The sequence below is a fragment of the Rhamphochromis longiceps genome, linkage group LG8 (genome assembly GCF_057381845.1).
Source record: "Rhamphochromis longiceps isolate RC_006_pf linkage group LG8, R_longiceps_female_GT1.1, whole genome shotgun sequence".
Classification (NCBI taxonomy): domain Eukaryota; kingdom Metazoa; phylum Chordata; class Actinopteri; order Cichliformes; family Cichlidae; genus Rhamphochromis; species Rhamphochromis longiceps.
Window position 1 is genome coordinate 24,354,809 of NC_140564.1, and position 26,593 is coordinate 24,381,401.

The 26,593-nt window shown below is 41.9% G+C and overlaps 1 protein-coding gene across 3 annotated transcripts; it reads right to left on the reverse strand.

Annotated features, from left to right (window-relative positions):
- Positions 1 to 11,689: 11,689 nt before the first annotated feature.
- Positions 11,690 to 26,581, reverse strand: ascc1 (activating signal cointegrator 1 complex subunit 1). 3 transcript variants are annotated; one of them, XM_085416636.1, is made up of 10 exons: positions 26,248 to 26,580; positions 26,026 to 26,128; positions 25,804 to 25,901; positions 25,530 to 25,708; positions 25,283 to 25,416; positions 23,418 to 23,537; positions 23,183 to 23,307; positions 22,490 to 22,563; positions 20,123 to 20,267; positions 11,690 to 11,902 (listed from the first exon to the last, which is right to left on the reverse strand). In XM_085416636.1, exons 1-9 carry the CDS (start codon positions 26,360 to 26,362, stop codon positions 20,151 to 20,153), a joined length of 1,065 nt encoding a protein of 354 aa, XP_085272762.1. In that variant the 5' UTR covers positions 26,363 to 26,580; the 3' UTR covers positions 11,690 to 11,902; positions 20,123 to 20,150. The 3 variants fall into 3 exon arrangements, with proteins under 3 accessions (XP_085272762.1, XP_085272763.1, XP_085272764.1); XM_085416637.1 differs by lacking the exon at positions 11,690 to 11,902 and adding an exon at positions 16,448 to 18,187; XM_085416638.1 differs by lacking the exon at positions 11,690 to 11,902 and adding an exon at positions 18,196 to 19,263 and having other exon boundaries at positions 26,248 to 26,581.
- Between the last annotated feature and the right edge of the window lie 12 nt (positions 26,582 to 26,593).

Here is a 26,593-nt window from a genome sequence, read left to right on the forward strand (position 1 = left end):
ACCTCTGGAGAGTGATCCCCGGCCGGCGGCTCCCGCCCCCCAGGAGCCTGCGCCTGCCGCTGCGAGCACACCTCCGGCACCTCTGCCACCCTCGGACGGACCCCTGCCCACGCCGGAACCTTTTACGGGTGAGTCGGACAAGTGTGCTGGTTTTCTGGCTCAATGTACTCTTGTGTTCCGTGAGCAGCGGCGCTTCCATAACAACGACGGTGCCAAAATAACCTTTTTTGTCCAGTTGCTGCGGGACCGGGCTTTAAAGTGGGCTCAGGTCGTGCTTAGCTCGGATCCCGGGATTGCCTATGCTGATTTCCTGTCTAAATTCCAGACTGTGTTCAATAAAGGCTCAGGCGCTGAAGTCGCCGCACTTCGTCTGTTGAACTACAAACAAGGGAAGCGGAGCATGTCTGACTATTCTATTGATTTTTGGATTTTGGCTGAAGAGACAGGCTGGGGCCCGGAGGCCTTACGGAGTGCACTGCTCAATAATGTTCGTGAAGAGGTGAAAGATGAACTCATTATGCGAGATCTCCCCCACTCTCTTACCGAGTTAATGGCTTTATGTATTAAGGTGGATGACCGGCTGCGAGCTCGTCGTCTGCCGCGGCACTACAATTCCCAGGAGGCCACGGGGCAGTGGAGGGCTGGCTCCACCTCGGAGCCCAGCTCTTCCCGGCAGGCAGAGAGCGCAGACGGAGGAGAGCAACCCATGCAGATTGGAGGCTCGCATCTCTCCGCCGCGGAACGCCAGCGCCGTATCTCTGCCGGTGAGTGCCTCTATTGCGGCCACAAGGGACATGTGGTCGCCTCTTGCCCATCTCGAGCAAAAGGTCGCGCCCACCAGTGACGGTAGGAGTGCTGGTGGGCGGTCTCAGCCAAGACAAATCTCCTCCACGGTTAATGCTGTCTGCCCAGCTCACGGTCAACACCAAAGGTCATGTTCTCTCCGTTTTGATAGATTCAGGGGCGGAACAGAATTTTATTGACTCTGAGTTAGCAGACCGCCTTCAGCTAGGGCAGGAACTTCTTCCCCACACTTTGCATGTCACTGCTTTGTCCGGCCAGCGCCTACCTGACATTACTCACGTCACTGAGCCCGTTATTCTTACTCTGTCTGGCAACCATACTGAGGAAATATGTTTTTTTGTGTTTAAGGCCACTCGGACGCCGCTCGTTCTCGGGCACCCCTGGCTTCGTCAACACAACCCGTGCATTAATTGGCTTACGGGACGCATTACGGGGTGGGGAGAGGAATGCCATATGACCTGCCTTAAATCCGCCTCACCGCCTCACACACCAGCCTCCCTCGCCAAGTCGACCGCGCCCTCCGATTTGTCCGGAGTGCCCCCTGTTTATCATGATCTCGCCGAAGTGTTTCGCAAGGACCGGGCCCAGTCGTTGCCTCCTCACCGACCGTACGATTGCGCTATCGACTTACTCCCTGGCGCGCCATTGCCTACTAGCCGTCTCTACAGCATCTCTCTACCGGAGCGAGAGGCTATGGAGTCATACATCTCAGAGTCCCTCGCCGCCGGCTTGATCCGCGCATCCTCATCGCCCGTAGCAGCAGGGTTTTTCTTCGTCGAGAAAAAAGACAAGTCTCTCCGCCCGTGCATCGACTACCGTGGATTAAATAACATAACCATCAAAAACAAATATCCACTCCCACTTCTGACCTCTGCTTTTGAGCTGCTCCAGGGGGCGACAGTTTTCAGCAAATTGGACTTGAGGAGCGCATATCACTTAGTTCGGATCCGAGAGGGCGACGAGTGGAAGACCGCCTTCAATACTCACCTTGGACACTTTGAATACTTGGTTATGCCGTTCGGCCTCTCTAATGCTCCTGCAGTTTTTCAAGCACTCGTTAATGATGTTTTGAGGGATTTCATCAACAGGTTCGTCTTCGTCTACCTCGACGACATCCTGATCTTCTCCAAATCACTGTCAGAGCATGAGACCCACGTCAGACAGGTCCTGCAACGCCTGCTGGAAAATCGGTTGTTCGTAAAAGGTGAGAAATGTGTCTTCCACGTGTCCACAGTTGCCTTCTTAGGCTACGTCATCGAGCAGGGAGACCTACGTCCTGACCCAGCTAAGGTGAAAGCCGTGGTGGAGTGGCCTGAACCCCCCAACCGACGGCAGCTGCAGCGGTTCCTCGGCTTCGCTAACTTCTATAGGCGGTTCATCCGGGACTATAGCAAGGTAGCTCTGCCTTTAACACAATTGACCTCTCCCAAGGTTCCTTTTCAGTGGAACGATGCTGCCCAATCAGCCTTCCTGGAGCTGAAAGAGCGATTCGCCTCAGCACCCATTCTGGTCCAGCCCGACCTAACCCTGCAGTTTGTGGTGGAGGTGGACGCATCCGACACGGGAGTAGGAGCGGTCCTCTCGCAACAGAGGGATGGTAAGCTCCACCCGTGTGCCTTTTTCTCCCGTCGTCTCACCCCCGCAGAACGCAACTACGACATTGGCGATCGGGAACTTCTTGCCATCAAGCTCGCCTTGGAGGAGTGGAGGCACTGGCTGGAGGGCACTGCCCAACCGTTCATCGTTTGGACAGACCATAGGAATCTGGCATATCTGCAAACCGCAAAGAGGCTTAACGCCAGACAAGCAAGGTGGGCTCTGTTTTTTACGCGGTTCCACTTTTCAATCACTTACAGGCCAGGATCCCGCAACGTCAAGCCGGACGCCCTGTCTCGACAGTTCTCCACCTCCGAAGACCCGGCGGACCCTGCTCCCATCCTCCCGGCCACCTGTGTGGTGGGGGCTGTCTCCTGGGAAATCGAGTCGGCCATTCGCGAGGCTCAGAGAGCCGAACCGGATCCAGGAGGCGGCCCTGCGGGGCGCCTGTTCGTTCCCCAACCTGTCAGGTCTCAGGTGTTACAGTGGGCACACACAGCCCGTTTCTCCTGTCACCCAGGAATACACCGCACAATTACTTTCCTGCAGCGCTACTTTTGGTGGCCCACCCTGAGCCGGGACGCCAAAGAATACGTCTCCGCGTGTACAACCTGCGCTCGAAACAAGACCCCAAACCAGCCACCCTCGGGTCCGCTTCATCCCTTACCCACGCCTACCAGACCATGGTCCCATGTTTCTCTGGATTTTGTGACCGGCCTCCCGCCATCTGCAGGTAATACGGTCATACTCACGATCATTGACCGCTTTTCTAAGGCGGCTCACTTTGTTGCTCTGCCCAAGCTGCCTACAGCATTGGAGACTGCTCGCCTGCTCACCACCCATGTCTTTCGCCTGCACGGCATTCCAGATGACATCGTGTCTGACCGGGGTCCTCAATTCACGTCCCGTGTGTGGAGGGAGTTCTGCACCTCATTGGGATCTAAGGTCAGTCTCTCCTCTGGTTATCATCCGCAGAGCAATGGCCAGTCCGAACGGGCGAACCAGGAGTTGGAGGCGGCCCTGCGCTGCGTCGTCTCTTCCAACCAGGCCGTCTGGAGCGAGGAACTGCCCTGGATCGAGTACGCCCACAACAGCATGACCTCCTCCGCCACGGGCTGGTCCCCTTTCGAAGCTTCTCTGGGGTTCCAGCCACCTCTTTTTCCCTCCATCGAAGGCGAACACTCTGTGCCATCCGTCCGGGCGCATCTGCGTAGGTGTCGTCGGGTGTGGAAGGCCACCCGGGCTGCGTTGTTACGCACCAAGGACCGCAACAAACGCTTCGCTGACCGCCGCCGGTCCTCCGCTCCCGCCTATACTGTTGGGCAGAAGGTATGGCTTTCCACACGCTTCGTTCCCATCCGGGCGGAATCCAGGAAGCTCTCTCCTGCCTATATCGGCCCGTTCGAGATCTCGGCTTTGGTTAACCCTGTGTCTGTTAAGCTCAAGCTGCCTCGCAACATGAAGATACACGATGTTTTCCATGTGTCTCAGGTTAAACCTCTCCGGTCCAGTCCTCTGTGCCCGCCTTCCAGGCCCCCTCCTCCCCCCCGGCTCGTGGACGGTCTGCCGGCTTACTCGATCACCCGTATCATGGATTCTCGGCGGCGGGGGCGTGGCTTCCAGTACCTGGTGGATTGGGAGGGCTATGGCTTGGAGGAGCGGTCCTGGGTCCCTCGGGCGGCCATCCTGGACCGGCGCATGCTGCGGGCGTTCCATCTTCTGCATCCGGATAAGCCTGGTGGGTCGCCGGGGGGCTCCCGTTGAGGGGGGGGTACTGTCATGGTCCCTGTGCCTCACCAGCTGATTCTGTATTAGGCAACGTGTTTTCTCTCTCTCTCTCTCTCTCCTGCCGGGGCGATGCTCATTATGGGCTCCCGCCCCTGGCCCACGCACCTGCTGCCGATCGGGATAATCACAAGGCCGATTTAAGACAGCAGCACTGTGTCACTCGTCGCTGGATCGTTGAGTTATCAGCATCTATCCCGGACCTTTCCCTGCCTGCCTGTCATCCCGTGGACGAGTGAGTGGATGGTGTTTCCCCAGTGTGGGGAGTGAAGAGAGAGAGCCTTTGGAGGACGTCAGATTCCCGTCTTTTCCCTCACATACCCCGGAACCCTGGACCCCCCTCCCCTCCCTCCAGCACTTTGTAAATAGCATCACCTGGTGTCGTTGTGTAAATAAAATCTGTAAATCCTGTAAGGAGTCCCGTTCTGCGCCTGAGTCCGTTAACTGAAACCTGACACAAATAGTCAAATTAAAGCTTCTCAAATGAAAATAAAGTTTCTCACATCACTGCAACATTAACATCTTTTACTTTTGAGATTAAATTAAATGTTCTGCATGCTTATATTTTGAACTCAAGGAAAGGGGCTTGTGAAAAGTAAATGCAAACTTTCTTTCTACAGTGGACTTGCACTTCAGAGTGAGAAATAATAAAACAGCTGTCACTGCTGTGCTGAAAAAATGTTTCTACACTGAAAAATTCATCAGGAATACATAAAGAATCTGACCTTTAAGCAGAATCAACAATCACACTGATATCAATGAAATCTTATCATTGTCCTTCCCTAAATGTCATGAACCTTTTTCCCAATGGGCTTATGCTAGAGACAATAATAGACACTATATACTCCTTGTAGAGTATACTCTATACTGCTGGTTTTCAAACCTGTTTCTGGAATACCCTATCCACAGCCAAAAAAGGTTCATGCCCCATATCCCACAATTTGCACGACTCATTAACCATAAAAAGGATCCAAGTTAAACTGCAGTGAAATAAAGGTCAGCACAGTAGCATCTGCAAACTCCAAACTGGTTTTTTTTTTCCTTTGTAAATACTCTCCATTCAACCCAGTTTCAATCGATATTTTTCTCCTCATGGTCCATTCCCCGCTAGTAGGGCCTGCTCTACGGTTTGAGAACCACTGGAGTGAGCCTTAGCTGTAAGGCATTCACCAATCTTTTGCTACACAATCTTTTACTGAACTAAACTCAAGCTAAACTCAAATAGATTGAAGAAGACTCTCATGTCAAATCTTTTCTGCACACTATGGCTGGACGTGCTGCTAACTGCCCACAGAGAGGCCCCATATCGCTCTGTTCACCCTATCTATCACTCAAACGCTGATCCAATCTAACAGGAGAGCCGAACTCCTCCAAACACCCGTGGAGATAATATTTAAATCTGCATGAAAGCACAAATTTGCGATTCAATTACAAATTCTCTCCAGTCGGACACATTCCTGCACGTCACCAGACATGGTCAGAGGTGCTGAAGCTTCTCTCTCTGGCAGACTCTGATAAGACTATGTGTCTGAGGTGATATTTCTCAGCAGTGAGATCAAACAGCTGTCCGGTTGTCAAGGTAGAGGCCTGGATCTAAGCGTTGCTAACCAACTCATCCTCAGAGATCTCGTGCATCCTGATTTATGCCATGTGTTCAGTCTTTTGGCAGTGACTATTGCAACCATGTGGCACACCCAGCGTCATAGGCTCCTGACCCTTTATAAGCGAACTGTCTCCCCCAGTGCCCACGTATCCCTCTCTTGGCTGCAGATGTTTTAATATCAACCTTCCTATTTATATCACTGAGGGAGGATTTAATATTAGAAACACATCAGAGTGTAACACAAGACAATTCACAGCAACAACACAAAGTGCAGCGATTCAGACCATCCACAGCACTGAATCAATCAATCAATCAACAGCTGTAAAACTGTCTTAACCTTTATAGAGACAGGATTTACTTATTTTTAGCTAGTGATCTGAGTGCTGTGCACATCCTCCCTTCGTTCAACATGTCTACCCTGATTATATATGCTCTGACCAGTTATTATTGCCAGGGACTGAAATTGAAACCAGGTTCCAGTTGCCAAATTGTTCCACATAGTCCAAACCTTTGGAACTGTACGCCTCCAAGATCAATCAGTTCCAATAGAAATGCTGCCATATTTTTCTAACACAACCGTATTGCAAAACAATTGCACTGAACTCAAAGAAGTTGAGCCTATGCATGCATTTGTGCCTTTTTTCCTATCATCACAGCTAATAAACCTAAAAGAGGCCTGTAATGGCCTGCTTTTTTCCCAGGCAACAGACAACTGATCAGGAATCAATAGGAGAATCAATAAAGCATCTGACCTATAAGCAGAATCAATATTGGCTTGAGTGTCAGCATTTGTCCTTAATCACCACCAGTCACGGTGGGTGGGATTTGTAATTTGGTGATGAAAGAAAGAACTAATATTGTCAAATGGGTAATCAGTCAATGGGTAATCAATGCTGGTATGTACCAGTTGTGGATACTGGGATGGGATAAAGTTAGATAGAATCCAACTTTATATTCAGCTTCAAAAAGCAACACACAAAAATAAAAAATATACATTTGTGAAAGCACCATCATCACTGTCATCATTCCACCCAGTCCTCCTCAGTTAAAATGAGACCTTCATCATTACCCACCAACATTAAAACGACTTTCTCATCCTGAGCTTTCAAATATTTAATGGCACAAAAGACAGAAGAATTTGCCCACTATAAGGATCTGGATTGGTTCACACCTGTCTCCTTTGTGGTTTACAACAAGATAGCTGTTCTTATCATATCTCTTTGTATCAGTGTATTGTTGGCAGTGGTGGAAATAAATAAGCACGAATCTGATTTACAGGAAGCTGCACTACTGTGATGAAGAGCCTGCATTTATCAGGTGCATCATTTGTTGATGTTAAAAGGTTTCACAGCAGGATTTCGTGAAAATGTAGACCTATCCCGTCACAAAAAATATACGTGTCAAGATGTACCATTACTGGTGTGGTTGCTTGGACCATATACACAAAATGTATATGGTTGCTGTAACCTTACCCAGTTACCCTGCATTTAGGCCTATGTTCGTGATTAATATTTTAATCTACAAAATTCCAAAACAGTTCTCTGAAATTTGTGGAAATCTAAGGCACTATCTTCAAATAGTATTTATTTTGGTCCTTATAAAGCATATTTGTTTAGCTGCAATCTGCAAATGGTGTTTTTGCGTTAAAAGGTTTTTTTGTTTGTTTTTTTACCAATCATGGAGTTCCAGCTTTATTAACAATGTGACTAAATTTTGGCCTTCAAAATTTAGATATTTTAAATTTCATCACTTATTTTCCAGCTTTAGGGAGTATTACTCTTGAGCATTGGCCATGCTTGTTTTTTTAATATTTGATATTTTCTATTTATGATTTATTGACAACACAGGAGATGGCTTGCTGTGCTTCTTTTCAGTCTGAAAGCCCAGGAAGACTCCTACCTGTGAGCCCTACATTTACAATATGGCAGATCAATGGGAATTCATGAATAGAGATACGGTTCAGAGTATCACAGTTACCCAGAAGGAGCTTGGAAATAGCTTTTGAGACCATATGTCGTAGATTTCCTTTGGGTTTTACCGTATTCACTTGCATTCACTTGCAAGACGGTCCATAGACGAAAAGTGTCAGTTTTAACTGCAGGTATACGCAATAACATAGTTGGCATTCCCCCTTTATTAAAAAAGCAATAAATGTATAACATCGAATAGGATTAAAAAAATAAAAAAGAAGAAGGGTGAAATGAATCTGAATGGTTTCATGATCGATGCACGCACACGGACACACGCGCATTCATTCGGACCTCAGTCTAAGCTTAAATTCTAGCATCATGTGTAAATACTTTCATTTTTCAAAGTATTTCTCATGCACAAACTGATAAAACTGGGTATACGTGCACTTCGGGTTGACAGTTAACTGTGCGCAAAAATCACCTGAGAAACCAGCCTGCGCTTTCTCCACAGGGAACACCTCTGAAAGCCCAGTATAGGGAGAGCTAAAGACACGACAACGCATGCTTGTGTTAATTACACCAAATGCAACACTCACATCTCTGAAGCGATTCCAGTGTTTGATCTTACGGCTGTACTGGGAGATGGTTGACAGCCATTGCTCATCTTCCATGAAATTCCCGGCTTTTCCTGCCTCTTTCCCACTTTTCACGTCCACCTGGAGCGAGACGCCCACCAGCAGACACAGGCAAGCAATGATTCTCACAGCCACCATGGTGCTCGGGCAGTGTGGTCTGGGATGTATCCTCTTGCTACTGCTGCTGCTCCTGCCGCTGTCCTCCAGCCAATGAGCCACATACGAGACTGCTGCTGCTGCCTCAACAGACTGAATGGAAATGAGAGAGAGAAAGAGAGAGAGAGGGAGGGAGAGAGGGAGGGAGAAGGAGAGTTAAAGGGGAGATTAGATCCTGCGCTAATCATTTATTTGTGCTCACTTTGAATCATTATTTCAGCGTCTTCTTGTTGTTGTTTGATTTACTTTTTCAGCCCACACACAAACACACACTCACACACTCAGAAATCCTAACAGTCACACTGTAAATGAATCATACAAGTAGAATAAATGTTTTCTGGAAGAATGCCATTTAGCCTACGCCTACAGCTGGGTTCAGACAGTGAAAAGGAAATGAGAGGAAAATTGCTGCAATTTAGTTGATATTATAAGGAATTAGTGCCCACAACATGGTTCCTCGGACTACCAGTGGTCACTGAAGAGTCCCAAACGGCCTCATATCAACCGAGGTTTCATTTATGTTAAAATTAGCACCGGGAGAGGATGCCAATGTCAGAATCATATATTATCTCACTCTAAAATGTGACATCAGATATAAATGGACTCAAAACAATGCTTATTGTATTATATTGGATGTGTCATTACAGAAAATTTCATGATTCGCAACTTATTCCCTTTTCCCAAAACCTGAATGTGATGTTTTCAAGTTTATTAAATGTTGACTTGTGAAGGTGCTAGTAAGCAGTGCTGGGTATCCCTCTTTTCAGTTAACTGACAGAATGAAGACTGGTGCCATTGTTTTTATCAAACTCTCTGACAAGAACAAATGAAGGAAGCAATCATCACAGCGTAACACACAGTCAGTTAAACATCAGGCATCTCAGCCTGTCCACCTGGAAAGCTTAAACCTCTGTGAATCAATTTCATCTGCTTTGATGCAAATGAAAGTGACAAGAAGTGTAGTGAACAGGCCTTTGAGTGAAACAGTTTGTCTTGGCTACGCTTTGTTTAAAACTTGCCTCTAACTGGCTGCCCATTGCAGACAGAAGGTTAAAACAGCAAATGGGTGGTGCTTCTGTGCAGAGATGACCATATAAGATACAACCACAATCTCAGACTAAGATGACTCAGATACATGGACAATGAGCACAAACCAGTTTGCAGACGAGCCTGGGCCTTTGCTAGCTATGGCAGGTTGGTAATACAGTACACTGGAAATTTAACATTTCTTTGAACTGTGTTGAGTAAACGCTCAACTGTTATTGAGTAATGTAACAATTTGTGCTGCCAAAGTGATTTTATGAAGTTATGAGTTAGCGTACTTATATACTTTATATACCTTCAGCAACACATGGGAAACACTAGCTGCCTCATTATTGTGTTGTGCATATAGATTTCCTAGTAGCTTAATCTATAATTATAAATCAACCTTTCTGATGTTGAAATGCTGAGACTTTCATTGGTTTGACTGCCTGCACCAAATGATGTTGTAAAGATGGACTGTGGAATGAAACAAGTTTAAATGTGTTGCGTTGCGGCTTTTATCCCCCATTCTTTATGACCTCTAGTTCTGCTGTAGCTGCACATCATCTTAAGTCTATCCACGTTATTCCTGCTGCTGCCTAAACTCTGCATGCCCTCTCCTCCTTCGCTCCCTCTGCTGTGCATCCCATCCCCATGAAGATAAACCTAATCCAGCCCTCTGCTCAGATTCATTTATGTTTAAGATTACCAATATTGTCCGTGGCTGAGTAGCCAGGGGGCAGGATCACATTTCTGGGATGCTGCTTAGCAGGCCAAACCAACTCTGACATTGCCATTAAAATAGTTGATGTGGCAGTCGCAGGCTTTCCTGACTGTGCAGAGCTCGCGAACTGCGATGCAAGGGCAACAGGAGAAATGTCCCACAGTGCCAGCCTGCTGCGCACATCAGGAATACAAGGTGGTGGACATGATGTATTAATCAAGAGGTCGTCATTACTCACTTCTGGATGAATGTGCTGCAGATTAATGGTTACACAGCTGATCTGGGTCACCTAGAATTATTTAAAGACTCTATTCTGCTTTGCACCATTAGCTTTTAAAGATTTGTTTTTAATTTAAGAGGTTATTTGGAAGCATCTCTTTGGATCCTTGCAAAGGAAGTCTCCTATGGGAATCTTCAATGTGAATGAAAGGGAAAAAAACAAATAGAAAACATGCTGATGAGAGCTGTTCATTGGTTCAGATAACAGGCTTTAGGGAAAAGACTCCAAAGAGCCTTATTTTATTTATTTTAATTGCAGACAGTTTTTAAGAGTGCTGCTCTTCTATATACGAGTAGCAACACAGGGTCCGAGTGTTTTTACTTCTCTGAAAATCAAATACTTAGAAACATGTCTTACTCAGATGTGAAGAAACACCTCAGATTATCATGTTAGTTAACTCAAAGTGTCATGCTCTCACACCCTTCTGTGGCCAAGAAATATTTATTGCTGTTGGATGTTTTATAGTCATTTTTGATGACAAGAGGCACTTTAAAATAAATATACCAACCAAGAAGACAATGCTGTATGTATATAAACCCTTTTATGTTATTCAGAGCCATCAACACATGGCCGAATCACATCTATTACAGCCTTTCACAGAACAGAGCTCACGGTAAAGTAGACTACAATGCTCTTTAATGTGCTTAACATGACAATATTCATGCTCATTTAACCAAAACTTGTATAATCACACATATCAAAAAGCACAATGTGAAGCCTCTTGCATCTTAAACATAAAAGCAGCTCCATGCAACTTGTTTAACATCTTCTTCTACACATCAAGAGTCACGCTGTGGAAGAGTGCCTTTAATTGTAAAGGGATTAGCTGATGGCATTGGTTCCTCCTGCTCCTCTCTAGGCAGATAAACCATATCAATCCTCCACCGAGTGTAATCAGTCTACACAAAAGGAGCAGAGGGACGGGAAGCTTCATTTGAATATCAGGCAAGACTCCATGCAGCAAAAAACTTGAAGGCTTCCTTATCTGTTAATATTTCCCATCCACAAATGTAAACAACGCGTCTCTTTTCTGTCTCACAAACAGCTTGTGAAGCTCAACAGGAGCTTTGGACCTTATCACAGATGTACATTGGTTATAAGTGATGTAACCGCTCCGTAAAGATCACTTCAGGAATTTCTGGTACACAACAATTCATTTCAGAAGGCAATGGTTGGATGGAAAAGACATTTGTTTATTCCTGACAAATCAAAACAGAATATACAGCACGAGAAAACAACCAAAATCCTAATTTTCCAAATGAGTTCAACATAAGATTCAGGAAAGATGCTGTAACGTCGTGTCCGTGTCCAGCTGTCAGGAAAGAACTTCTTCATCAGCGAGCATTTCTTAACATTTCCAATCCTGCTGTCGTGTTCATCAAAGACCTGCAACACATAATCAGAGATGAATTTTGTACTTTAAAGCACCACCAGGGCTGCAACTGACCATTATGTTCATCTAAAAATTAGTCTGCTGATTTTCTTTCATTACTTGCTTATAAATTCTCAGATGTCTTGAGCCACCTTTTAAAGTCTTTTTATTTTCCTAAGAAAATGGGAGAAGCAACTTTTTAAAATGTGTCCAAGCGTACATACAATTTGAACAAGCTTGAAAGTCAGTATTTGGTATGATTGTTTGATTAAACTATTTTCTGCATTTATAAATCCATTCATCCGTACAGCCTGACAATGATAGAGCCTCCACTGTGTTTTAAGGATGGCTCTACACGCTCAGTGTTGTACTTCCATGTATGGCGATGACGATTTGAAGCAAAAATTTTAAATATGGATGTGTCACTTAGCAAGACCTGTTGCCACTGGCAACACAATGGCTTCTTGACAGCCACTTTCACTGACATCTTCTCCGATGAGATTTTGGCAAACAGGGTCAGATGCACCTCTCAGGTCCTGTGTCAGGTCTTTGCTGGATCTTTTCCAGTTTCTTAAGGACATGAGTTTTGGATACTGTTCATCTGCTCTAGATTGTTATATAGACCTGCCACTTCTTTTCCACCCTCCACTTGTCCAGTTTCCTTAAATTGCTTAAGGACTCACTGCACATCATGCTGAGATATGGCAGGTTTTCAGTTAATAGCACTTTGGGAGTGACCTTGTTGGTGCAAAAACTGTCTGCCTGTCAAACTGTGTTACCTTTGGCATTTGTTGATTCAATTAAAGAAATTCTGTATTTTTATTGCCAAGTTGTCTGTTATCTGTCATCCCTTGAATGAATTGCTCTTTTACCCTTGAATGATTCATAGGTGAGCATTAAGTTGCTTAAAAAGCAGCCGATGTCCAAAGAAAAACTTTGAAAGACCTTCCGAGATCCTGGAGAACCCTTGCTCACGACCACTTTTAAAAAAAAAAATACAAGATAGTTCTCCTTGGAAGCAAAATATAAAGAAATGATGGGTGGTTCAAGACTTTTGCACACTACTGTACAGGTGACTTTCTAAGTCAGTTACTTCATGCCCATATGCAATTATGCAATACAAATGTACAGAAAATAAAAATAAAAAAGGGACCCTAACACCACAGTAAAGGGCATTAAGGCATGAAATATTGATAAAGTAACAAACTACTTGTTTTCTTACAAAGGTCCCCTCTGTGGTTGTTTTTGTGTGTGTGTGTGAATTGTGTATGTCCAGTTGGAGGTACCCAACGACACGGTGAAGAAGAAAAAAAAAAGCAAATAGCCTGTAAACAGGATCATGGACAGGAAATCCCATCAAAAGAAGATATTTTGAGAAAATAAACCACACGGGGAGACATTTAATAAGTAATCCTTAGTGACTTACAGCTGTAAGTAGAGCTGCTATAAATGTGTATAGATTTAATTCAATAGGATTCAAACTGGGTCACTCAGCTATTAAAAGTGCAAAGTTAGTTGAGAGCAGTCTGACAGCAGTTTGCCTTTTCCTGGCAAGTACTGAAAGCTGCTGTTTTCCATTGCAGGCAGCTGCTGCAGAGGTGGAAGAGAGTGTAGCACCTTTTTCAATTAAACGTGCACAATAAACAGAAGATGGCAAATACTCTGAACTGTGACACGTTCGGTCTCAGTACAGGGTTTCATTTTTACTCAGTATTATTAAGCTTATACCGGCTATTATAAATAACAAATCCCCATCAGCTGCACTTTTATATACTAACAGTAAAAAAAACAATTGAGTATTAAGTGATGCACTAAGGAATTTCACATTGCGTGATAAACAGATGACACAACATTTATAACTTTTGTATAAGCATCCTTCGCATTTAGTGCTGAAATAAGAGTGTTGACCATCATCTGTGCTTGTGTTATTACATTATTTAGTTCTGTAAAGCAGCTCTAGTGATACAGTAACAGCACTCACCCACCTCTGCAGTGCTCTCCGGAACAGTTTAGCAACCTTGAGCATTTTTGATTTTATGAAACACCACCTTACAGTTTCCTTTGACTCTTAGTGCTTTCATTGTTCCTTCCTGGCCTAATATGCAGATATATTCATTCAAAAATCATTCATAAAAATAGACCATGAAGCACTGGGCTGCACATCTTAAAAGAAGAAGAAGGTCACAAGTACTCCAGTCACCAGTCAACCCAGTATTAATACTTTACTGGACCCCCTTCTGCCTTAACAATTGCCTTAATTCTTTGTGGCTAGACTTCGAAAAGTTGCTAAAAACATTCCTCAGAGATTTTGGTCAATGTTGACATAATAGCATCACATATTCAAAACTGCTCTATTAGATAGAGATCTGGTAACTGTAGAGGCCATTTGTACACAGATAAGTCACTGTTATGTTCAAGAAACATTGAGATCATTTTGAGCTTTGTGGAGTGGTGTGTTATCCTGCTGGAAGTAACATTCGGAAGACAAGATGGACACGGTAAGTAAGTGTACCAAGAAAATATCTGGCACACAATTACACCACCACCTCCTCCCCAAACCTTTGATACAAGGTAGGATGGATTCATGCTCTTATGTTGTTTACCCCTAATTTTAACTCTACCATCCAAGCGTTGTAGCAGAAATCGAGACTCATCACACCAGTCAACATTTTTTCCAGTCTTCTGGTGAGCCTGTGTAAATTGTAGCCTCCGTTTCCTGTTTTTAAGTGACAGGAGTGACACCCGGTATGGTCTTCTGTTGGTGTAGCCCACCTGCTTCAAGGCTTGGGGTGTTGTGTATTCTGAGATATTCATCTTTATAGCTTGGTTGTAACAAGTGTTATTTGAGTTACTGTTGCCTTCCTATCGCTTGAAGCAGTAAGTTCATTCTCCTCTGACCTCTGGCATCAACAAGATATTTTTGAGAGCTGCTGCTTGCTAGATACTTTATCTTTTTTTCAAACTATCCTTTGTAAACACTACTGATGCTTGTGTAGAAAAATCCTAGCAGATCAGCAGTTTCTGAAAAGTAACTTAAAATCACCTTTCTTCCCCATTCTGATCCTCAGTTTGAACTTCAGCAGGTCATCTCCACCGTGTCTGCTGATTGTGTATACACATCTGTCAAACATCTGGTAGATTTAGTCCTTTGCCAAACGTTTCATCATTTATCATTTACTACACAAAAATGTCAAAACGTTCACTAGCTACTGCTTCTTAAATGTGAGGATTTAATGACTGTTCTCTTTCATATTACTGTAAATGGAACATATCTAGATTTTGAGAGGCAATTTGGGTCCTTATATGCAACATGTTCAACAATTCCTGACATTTCATAGCTTAAAGTATAATTTTTTTTTTTAAGTAACAGAATGTAACTGGTGATGATAATCCCCATTTTAAAATCTTGTAGTGCTAAGTGTACATAAAGTAAACAGTAGCTCTGAATGACTTCTTACTGTTCAAACACTTTAGGCTTTTTGCCTTCCCTCCCTCTGTGAATGCCTCCAGCAGTAAACAGACATGGACAGCTGCAGGCAGCCTCCAGACTCAGCACTCTGAATGATAAAGAGCTGGTGCAGGGATCACCTGCCTTTTTGCTAGAGATACATATTAGACATTTCAAATACTCTAGCCTTGGCTCTCCATCAAGGCCCCGTTTACGTCTATTAGTGACAGAGTGATCAGTGTGAAATTCAGTCGGTGGTGACACACGACTGGAGAGTCAAACATAAGAGAGTTTAAAAAAGGCACGCCGTCATATTTCACCCATAATGATATCCAGTTTCGAAATTTCAGTTTTGTCTAGCAGGATTGTTTATAGAGCACCTTTCTACTTCCCGTGAACACAAGTGAATAAGTTCATACAACTGGATTCAAGTGTGTTAGAGGAATACACGGCACAAAAAGGCCCAAACCACCTTTCGATATGTCATATTTGATTTAAAATATTATTTGTATCAGTCTGAGTGTACACTGAGCAAACCTTACTGTGACCTTAAAAAGTAATTAGGCACTTAATTGATTTGATGCATGTCATTAGTTACTCCAAGCATGCAAATCAAACATATCTACTGTATTAAAGGTCATGTCTGTCAGCCAAAATCTATTTTTTCCCCCAGCAGACGTTAACGCTTTCCATATGGAAAGAAAGCTTAATTTCTAATTACCCTATGAAAAATTCCAAAGTGTGGCTCTGAATATCAAAATCCGAAATGTACTAAAAAGAAAAGAACAAAAAAAAAAAAAAAAAAAAAAAACTGACAGTGATCAAGTAAAACCCATTTAAAAACTGGCTTTTGCATTTAAAAAGGCTACTTTGAACATTGCCATGAAATTAACTATGCAAATCGGGTTGGGGGAGCGGGGGGTACAATACTTGGTCAAGATAACAAGACTTCAGTTACCAAATGTGATATGAATTTCTTATTACTGAACAGTTCAGTGCAAGTTCTAAAAGTGTTGCAGGCGCAACGAAATGATTGCTTTTGCTTTCAATCCTTTTAAAAATCACAAAAACAAATTGGCTGGAAAATAAGGTTTTATCAGCTTGTTTCTAAATGCTTATCAGTGCATGTAAACAAGCACATGCACACATGCCTGCATAAACAGCTAAAATGTGTAACGTTTTAATTAAAATCCCATCTCCTCTGTCCCTTTAGATCGTTAGAAATAGAGACGTAGATCCACAAAGGGAAAGAGGTCGCTGGTAACACCAACACACGCAGGGGTCTCATTTATCAGTCTTATTTAAATTGGCTCATGCTAGTTTTGAAATCTTAAGGGTCTAGTTGGATGTTCTCACTGCAGGGACTGCGGAGATGACTAATTAGGTAGAGGGATGTGGCAGAGACAGAAAAAACTATGTATGTCGGGCAGTGCGTAAGCAAGCTCACCCACACGGACATGCAAAGCCACATTTAACTATGTTTACAGATAAGCCGTGACATTCTGACCACTCAGATGAAACGTAAAATTGCTTACGTTGTGACAACAGGGTGTCATGGTGTAGGAAATATGACATGTGGTTTCATAGCCAAAATAAAGTTATTTTTCTGACTAGGACCTTATGGGGCATTACTAGGAATGTTAGCAGTACAATAAAGGCTGTTTTTGAAAAATGTGTAACTGTGTCCAGTCAAGAAACAATTGTTTCAGATATTTCTGTTTAATATGTTTGTCTCTGTGTGTAGACAACAGCTTTGCAAAAAATTGCAACAGATTAGAAACTCTTAGCAGACTGATTTTGTGTTATTGCCGTTTTATCGCCAACCTAATGTACCAAAGGTTCTTTGAAGAGAACAACTGACTGCGAGTGGTTGGAGATTTGGTCACCATCGCAGGCTGAGTAGTCATGATCATGCCACGATCTTCAACTACTGTTTTTCCTAGTTTGATTGGAGCATTAGGCCCTTGTCACACAGTCCTAGAGACCTATTGGCAAACATCTGGCAAGCACTGGTGGTTAGGGCAAAATGTATATTCTTTGGCTGGTGGCAAGTGCTTCCTGGAGGTTGTTGGCAGACACAAGGTGAAATTGGTCACAGTTTTCACTGCTTGCAACCAGTTTTAACGAGCAACTGTCTCCAACCTTGACTTGGTCGATATACATTTTTCCCTAGAGAGTGACGGTTGCAGGGGATTTACTGACCGGTCTTCTAGGCCTTTTTGGGACTTTAGCCTTACAGAAATCAAGTGATTTAAAGACAGACTGTAGTAATAATTTTTTCAGCAACTTTTTATATTATGTCCTATCTATATAAATAACAGACATAAAAAACATTTGCTAAATAATCTATACAATGTAGCAATCTATCAATCTTTTTGTGAGCAAATTCTTACTTGGACACATTTATAGCTGAAAACAGACTGAAAATTTATTAAATATTAAACACGAAGCCTTTAACTTAATTAAAACTAAATTACAGTTTCAAAAACCATTTACTAAATGTTTGCTTCCAACTTATCAATGTTAAATCTGGCATCCTAAATGTTACCCATGTTTCCAAATTTCCTGACATTTCATAGATAATTAACCAATTTATCAAGACAATATGAATGTCTGATAGTGAGAAATTATTCCTTCATTGCAGCCATAATCCAATATGCTCCCGATCTATACAGCTAAGAAGACATATGGCCATTTAAATAAACAGTCAGTCTGAATGCGTTATATTAAGTCTCAGGACAAATCGTATCTGTCTTCAGAGTCCGTGTCTACGGATGACGTATGTTTCCTCATGTGTTTTCAGTATAATCATTAATGCGGACATCTGTGCAAAACATCCTCAATCATGTCCCTGCCAAAAGAAAAACAGAGGCATAGTCTCAATGAATTCAATCAAATTTCAATTGCCTTGTGATGCTTTCTTTTTGTGCTTAGGAGCAATAGTATTGGCAAGTGTCAGAATTCTGTTATTAGCTGGAGTGCTTTTACGTTGGATGCAATCCTGACCCACTAAAAAGCATGCTGTCAAGAGCTCTGGGCATGATTAATTAGGTCCCAGGTCCTAGGTCGGAAAAGATCCCACTCCAAGACAATGAAATAGTGAGGGTATGGGCAGCTCAGCTGGCTAGTCTATATCCAATAACAAAATCTGCATGGGAATCTGTGCAAGCAGCTTCAAGAAAAAAGAGAAGAAAAGAAAATCATGCCACTGCTGGGATGGGAGGGTGGATAGGACAGGGTTGCAAAGCTGACAAACAAAAAGACCCCTTTGTTTTTATCAGTGTAACTTTTGGCTGCCTGGCAATCACCCTCCTGCATTCCAAACAGAGAGCATTGCCAGCTGAGGGGAAAGCGAAAATTAAAAAAAAGGCTGTGACGGCAAAACCAAGTGTCTGTATTCACTGACACTGTTGACAGTCGGGAGTGAAGACAAGGTTCATGTGGGAAAGGCAAAGATTTAAAGAAAAATGATGGAAAAAAAAAAGCTGGAGGAGAAAAAAAGGTCTGAAAGATCATATCGGTGATGCATTCATACTTTCATGAGGCAGTGCGTTGAAAGGATGAAAGGAAAGGTGTAAATCATGGCTATGACCTAGAGTACTGCAAGCAAGAGATTAGAGCAGCATGAAATTCAACCAGTGTTTGGACAGCTATAGAAGCCAGTTTGGCAGAAGATCTGCATTTGAATCTATTGGGATGCTGTGTAAAGTGTAAACATGAACAAGATGCAAAGATTGTAAATTGTTTAAGCCAAATATTTAGATGAAATTGTTACTGTGCTGCTGGAAACATTCCTCAAAGATTATGGTCCACATTGACTTGACAGCATCAGGCAGGTGATACAGACTGCATATACTTGATGCCAATCTTCCTTTCCATCACATCCCAGAGGTCCTCTATTGGACTGAGATCTGGTGACTGTGGTCACTGTGTGAAAACAGTGAACTCACTGTCATGTTTAAGAAACCACTAAGATGTTTTGAGCTTTGTGGCATGGCACAATTTGGTATTTATATTTCTGTGTAAAATCAACACCATAGGTATTTTGTAACAACAAACCCTTCTCTAACCCTACACTGTAACCTGATATGCACCTCCCTAGGGATATAACTACACATCCCCGTCGACAAAGCCAATACAGATAGAAATGTTGGCAACAGCACTGGCCACTTCCATAGGGTACGTCACTTGCTCTATGTAGATTCACTACAGCAGTATAAACTATGCACTATCCTGCTGACAGCAGCCAGCTACTGTTGTAGCTACTTTGGCCATTACAGAAATAGCTGAAGTAACTGCAAATTGCCTATTAATTTTCATAAACTATTCATTTTTACAATGATCAGGATTATAAGAGTGTCTTCTTCCTGTAACTTTCTGTTTCATTTGATATAAATATAAAAGTTATTAAAATTGTATACATTTTATGAGCTTTTTAGTCCTTAGGAATACATGAAAGAGCAAATGTTTTAATGTATAATCTTATCTTCAAATACTTGTCAGATAAATATACCAGGCCAAAAAAATGTGGAATAAAACTAAAAACTAAATAAAAACAAGTATCTGAAAATTCCATTTAACTAGATTTCTATGTTTCATTTGGGCACTGTGGTTTACAAAGTACATCTAATATTTTTTATTCTTCTCTATTAAAGGGATAACCATGACCCAATCTCCACCTCTCTGTTAACAGCCAAATGACTCAATCTATGCTGCCACCTACTGGACAGAACTATCACGAATGCTGCAGTGCTCTCAAAGCTATAAACTTTATTAATTTTCCCACCTCAGTATATGCTCACTCTTGCATGAGCTCAAGACAAGCTGATGCTCCCTGCAGAGCTGTAGTATCCAGTGCAGTCTGTTGAATATCTCTGGGACAGCTGGACAGTATTCAGCTCAAACTCTCCAAAACAATAAGCATCAAATTTCTGTAATGAAAACACATTAAATTCATAAACTTGTAACAATCAATCAATCCATCCATCCATCCATCCATCCATCCATCCATCCATACTTACATACATACAGTCAAGACTATTTCAGACAACCGTGTGAAACAACAAACCAGGACAACTTGTGTTGACATCAAACAGTCAGCACTGTGTTAGAAAGTTAAAAACTGCTTGTCAAATTCTATTGTGAAAACAAGGTAAGCTGTCGCAAACATGGTATTATCATATTTATAGGTGGCTGAGTGTTTGCCTGCTACCTTTGTGTCACTTCCAGAGGAAAAAAAAAACAGCAGCAACAATGTTGTTATTCAAACAAAGACCTTCTCTGTAGAGGAGGGGAAGGTGAATGTCAGAGCTTTTCATCTCCAGTGTCGCATTTCAGTTGTCAAAACTCCACCAGGAAGATTTTTGCAACCTGACTCTGACAAGTGTTTTTTTTTTAAACAACACAAACAACCAAGAGTCTTTGAGCTGTACTGGTGCGTTATTTTTATTTATTTATTTATTTTTTAACCAAAAATAACAACTGCTAATAAAGTATATTCTTAAGTAGTGTTCCCTAATATTTCTGCCAAAATAGCAGGTTTTCAGTAGTCAGTCAGCACAGACTGTATATAAATGATGGACATAGAAACACACATTAATTTGTGGGCTCACTTTGAAGCCTCAACTTTAGAATTTTGGCAAGTTGTTTTTTTGAAAAGTGTCACTTTCATGTAGTGTTCAGTGTCTGCTGCAGACACTTTTTTAGGCCTGTCACGTCTTATTTTGTTCACTTTGTCCAGTTTTCTTAAGATTCTTTAAGGACACACTGCTTACCAGGCAGAGATATGCTAGGTTTTTGGCTAGTACCTAACTGGGAACCACCTTGCTGGTACAAAATATTATTTTATGCCTGTCAAACTGTTATTTTTAGAATTTTTCATAGACTGAATTAAAGAAATTGGAACAAATAATGTGTTTTTACGAGAAGCAATTTCTAACAAAGTGCCTAAAGACACAATTGAATATTGGTTGTTATGTGTAGGCAGCACTTGTTCATTCCTTGAAACTCTTTTATGATTGAATCATAGGTCAGTGTTAAGTAGCTTAACAAAATTCCTATATAGCCAATGTCCAAAAAAAACTTTGAAGGACAATCAGAAACCCTGAATAACTACTGCTCAAATCCCCTTTAAAAATTACAAGCTAGTCGAGGTTGGCTTCACTTTTCAGACCTGAGGCTCACTCCTCTTTTAATATAAAAGGTCTACAGCTGTGACACAAAAAAAATAGGTGGGGGGAACCAATTTTGACATATCACACTAGGAGAAGCACATGAGGTAATTGTTATTACTGGTTCAGTTTCAAGGTGGCAAAACAAGAGTGCATCAGTGTTTCCCAACTGGACATGAAGTCATAACTAAACACGATTTGAGCCTGGACTGCTGTGAAGCAGGTCAGGTGGTTTAACGTTAAATTACATAGCTCGTATCACAACTAATGTGAGAACATAATTGATTTGTCCCAGGTGAAATGAAAACACCTTTTCCCTAAAGAAGATAAATGTAAATCAGAACCAAAAATCAATACAATACTCTCAATTTTCATGTTTTTTTCACTAAAAGAGCAAAGAAGCAATTAACTGACAAGATCACATGGGACGAGCTATGGACAAGTCAACCACAGCTGGAAAATCTATACACAATATACTTTAAACAAAAACAATGTTGCATCAATTGGATAGTGTAATATTGCTGCAAGCTCCTGAACATAGCAATTAAGATGCATTTGTATTTATTTATTTATGCATTTTAGAGTTTTTATACATTTTCCCAATTAGTATATACACAAAATTCTAACACTGTATTTTATTTTTTCCCCAATTGAAACTATGCATATTGTGCCAATACAGTAAAATGTTTTTTTGAATGGACTGGCTTTTATATAGCACTTATCTAGGCTTTTTGACCACCCAAAACAATTTTTACTGTGGGAGGAAGCCAAAGACCCCAGAGAAAAGCACAAGGAGAACATGCATATGCCACAAGGAAGCCTCAGGAGTCAAGGAGACTCAAGCTAGCACCTGTCTTACTGTGGCGTTGGCACTACTAACCACTGCACCTCCATCCCGCCCAGTGCTGTTGCCTACCATATTGTTATTAACTGCAGTCAAGAAGTGAGTATGTGTCTCAATCCAGTAGTAAATTTCAACTAACCTTTAGTATGTTTTTGGCATCAAAAGCCTCTCTTTCATTGACGGTTTGACGTCCTGCTGCGCCTGTATCTTCCACTGTAAAAACACGAGAGTGTAAAGAACAAGCTGATCAATAAAGCACAGAACACACAGATACAGATATGTTATCTCAGTGATAAACTAACATGTTTACTTGAACCTGTCAGTGGCTTTACAACAGTACGAGCAAAATCAAGGACATTTAGTTAGTAAAATTAGTTTGTGAAATAGGGACTAAGAAGATGAAAAAAAACCTAAATTTTAATAGGGCTTATCCACAAGGCGGTAAACATGGTCAGCAGTGGCACAGTCTCTGTGTTGTGTTCCTGGTAAGCCCAGTACAAATTTGAGAACTGCTCCTGGACTTGATCCATGTCCAAAATGAATGAAGCTTTTGTCAGAGTACTTGGAAAACATGCAGCTCAGTGCACGTAAACAGAACTGTGGCCAAACAGAGAACTGCCTCCCCAATTCCTCTCTGCACAATTTTGTTGTCAGAATTGGTCAAGACTCTGCTTTGTCGTCACTGCAGCTACACTCCAAGCCAAAAGATAATGAGGGAAAATTGGCAAACATCCACTGGGTGGCAGCAATCAATACGATCCCAGCAGTTCAATAACTTCTCTACTATGCCTTCGTGCGAGTTAGGCTGGCATGTGTGTGTTTATGTCTTTACCTGTGGAGTCTTTTCTGAACAGAGTGTTCATCACAGTACCATGTAGCTTTACTCTGTCCCACTCTCGGACCATCAGCCCTGCAGAGACAAAATGCTCTACCAGTCTGTCTGCAATCACCTGCAACCTATAATGTGATTCCATTAAAATAGAACAGAGATTAAAGAAATAAAGTTAAAACAGTAAAATGTTGGATATTTGTAATGTTGTTATTTAACTATTCACTGATGTACTAACCTGTCAGATCCATCTCGAACATTGACCTTCACATACAAAACATCCACCACTGCTGGGTCATCATTCATGTACTCTATGCCTGTCACCTCCAGTGGGAGAGGTTTTCCTTCAGTGATGTCTCTAATGAAAAATCAGACAAAGAAAACCATTGTAGTGTAACACAAACTGTATTTTTTTAAATAAGTGAAACTGTCTGGGTATGTAAACAGCTAATCAAGGTAGTAAAGTACAGTGACACAGGTTCTCCTATTCAGAAATAAGGCTGGAGATACTTGGTCAGAAAGTTAACAACGATGCAACAATTCAATCCACACACTGCATTCATAACTCACTGAATTTACATAAAGATTTCCTGTCAATACCTGAGGTCAGAGGAGAATGGCCAGATTGCTACAAGCTGACAGCAAGGAAACAGTAACTTAAATAACCACTAGTTACAACCAAGCAATGCCGAGAGCATGTCTGAATGCACAACCGCAGAAGAGCACACTGGGTGCCACTCCTGTCAGCTAAAAGTGAGAAATTGAGGCCACAATTCGCATGTGCTCAACAAAATGTTACAAATGTTGCCTGGTCTGAGGAGTCCAGCGACATTCAAATCAGAGTAAATAAAATGAAAGCATGGATCAATTTTGCTTTGTATACAGTGGCTGGTGATGGTGTAGTGGTTTGGCTACTGTTTTCTTGGCACGTTTTGGGTCCATTAGTACCAATCTGAGAATTGCTACTGACCATGTCCATTCCTTTATTAGACAGTGTACCCATCTTCTGCTGACTGTTTCCAGCAGGATAATGAATCATGTCACAAAGCTTGATCATCTCAAACTGGTTTCACAAAGTTGAGTTCACTGTATTCCACTGCCCTCCAAAGTCAATAGAACCCAATTCAATAAAACTCTTTTGCCTCTTTTGCCTCGCCTCTGTCAGTGCTCCCCAGGCCGGCTGTGGCTACAATGTACCTTGCCATCAGCAGTGTGTGAATGTGTGTGTGAATGGGTGGCTGACTGAATGTGTAAAGCGCTTTGGGGTACTTAGGGACTAGTAAAGCGCTATACAAATACAGGCCATTTACCATTTCACCATTTTGGGTAGAATGATGGATTCTCATAAATGTGCAGCTGACAAATCTGCAGCAACTGGACCACAATGTCAGAGGAATGTTGTCAACACCTTGTTGAATCAACGTCATGAAGAAGGCCACTTTTTTGCTTTCAGAGGCCACTCTGAAAACAAAAAAGGATGCTTGAAAGGTGTAACTAATAACTGATGTATAAGCATACACCAATGAACAAAACATTTTTACCAACCCATAAGACTGACAGTTACAGATGATTTTTAAATGATTTTTCTCCTTTTTTAAAGAACCACATAAGTTTTGAAAATATGAACCAATATGAACAAATAGGTTCTCGAGCAGGATTCTGCTAGTCGATCCTAAGTGCACAGCAAAAGCTTTAAGGGAGGCAGCTTTTAGTTTTTTTGCAATGGAACAGCAGCTGGAAATGTTGAAATCTTTAAACTTTACCCTGGATTTTCATTAGGAAGGTTAAACATTACTTTGTTTTGCAATTTTATTGTTTTGGCTCTTTAAATCTATAAACTAGTGTGACATTATTTTATTAGGATTATTTTACTGATTGTTGTATAATTTATAATTTTGTGTTTCATTTTATAATGTTAGTATTTTTCAGTCAGTGATTGTTTGACATATACATTTTTTTTTTTACTGCTCTTATTTTATTTACTTATTTTTAGATCGCTTATGTTTAACATTTCATTCTGTTTCACAGTGCAATTTCTTTTGTAGTCATACACCAAAATCATTAAGTGCTTTGTATAATGCAATAACCTTGTTCGAGCCTTACCTGATGAAGTTTTGACACTCTTGGAGATGTTCACATGCTTTTCTCACTTCCATTTCATTTAACAGAGCCAAGGTGCCAATGGTCAAGTGGAGCTTTGCAGGGTTCTGAAATATGCTTTCCTCTACTCCATGATCCTACAGAACATGGAATTTGTTAATGGTGTAAAATGCTCTCCTTAAGCAATACATTGCCATAACTGCCCCTCACTATCACCAGTTATATTTTGGTTCCTTTTTACAGAAGATACCTGTGAACATTGCTTCAAAACCTCATCTTTAAATCTCAGGAATCCCTCTTGAATTTTTGAGTCGTTTAAAGGGAATGACAAAAAGTGTGTGAAGGGCTGCTTCCTCCGGAAATTCTCAACAAGGACCTCCACCCGAGTGACAGCAGATGAAACTGCAGTTTTGGTGGAACCTGTAATGACTGTTACACAATGAGAGAGTGGAGGGAAATGAGTGAAGGGAAATATCTTTTGCTCTCTGTTCAGTTTTTAAGTGACATTTGCCCTTAGTCCCCACCAATCTGCCCTTCCACTCCTTGTTTTGGGATGTTAATAGACGTCTTTGTGTCAAACTCCAGACGTTTACGCGTTTCTCCTTTTTTCCCAATGATGTATCTACAGAACACAAAGAAAACAGAGAAACACAGACAGACGTTATGCTGCTTACAGAATCTTGTATTATTTTCAGAAAGTGAAAGGTTAAGGACAACCAAAGCAAGGTCTACTGTTGATGACACACTTGTAAAGAACACTTGGGACATCGATGGCACAGCGATATCCTTTATCACTCTGTTCAATTAAGTGGGTATCACAGGTTTCATCTTCTCCAAGCTCTTCATCATCTAGAAACACAGAAATATACTCACATTTTTAAAAAGAAACTGTGCTAAAATCTGAAAGCATTATCTGGAGCTTCTTACAAACATGTATTTTACCTGTTAGCGGATAGTTCTCGACTTACCTGGTGGTCCCATGTAAGAAAACTCTTCCTCTTCCTCATAATGCTCTTCCTTAATTATATTCCTGCGGTATATTCTTCCATTTATATTTATAAGAGGAGGACGTAAGACATCCATACTGGTAAACTAGCTAGTGTTAGCAAACCTGTGCAAATCTGACAACAGAAACGACGGTTCAGGCGATACTGAGGTGACTTTTGGTGACGTCAAAAACACTTAATAGATAATATACTAGCTTGTCAGCTAAGTGAAAATTGTATAAAATAACAAAGTCTGTCTTTCAAAACTTATTTAGCTAGCTAGTTGGAACTGTCCTGGTTATTGACGTTTTAAATGTGTCGGAAAATG

Bases quoted from the DNA above. Each gene is read 5' to 3' on its own strand.
- ascc1 (XM_085416636.1), bottom strand. From the start codon at position 26,362: ATGGATGTCTTACGTCCTCCTCTTATAAATATAAATGGAAGAATATAC. The intron at 25,902-26,025 runs GTGTGTCATCAA...TGTGTTCTGTAG, and splicing joins GTCCCAAGTGTTCTTTACAA to ATACATCATTGGGAAAAAAG. The intron at 20,268-22,489 runs GTTAGTTGAAAT...TTTTCATTACAG, and splicing joins ATGCCAAAAACATACTAAAG to AAATTTGATGCTTATTGTTT.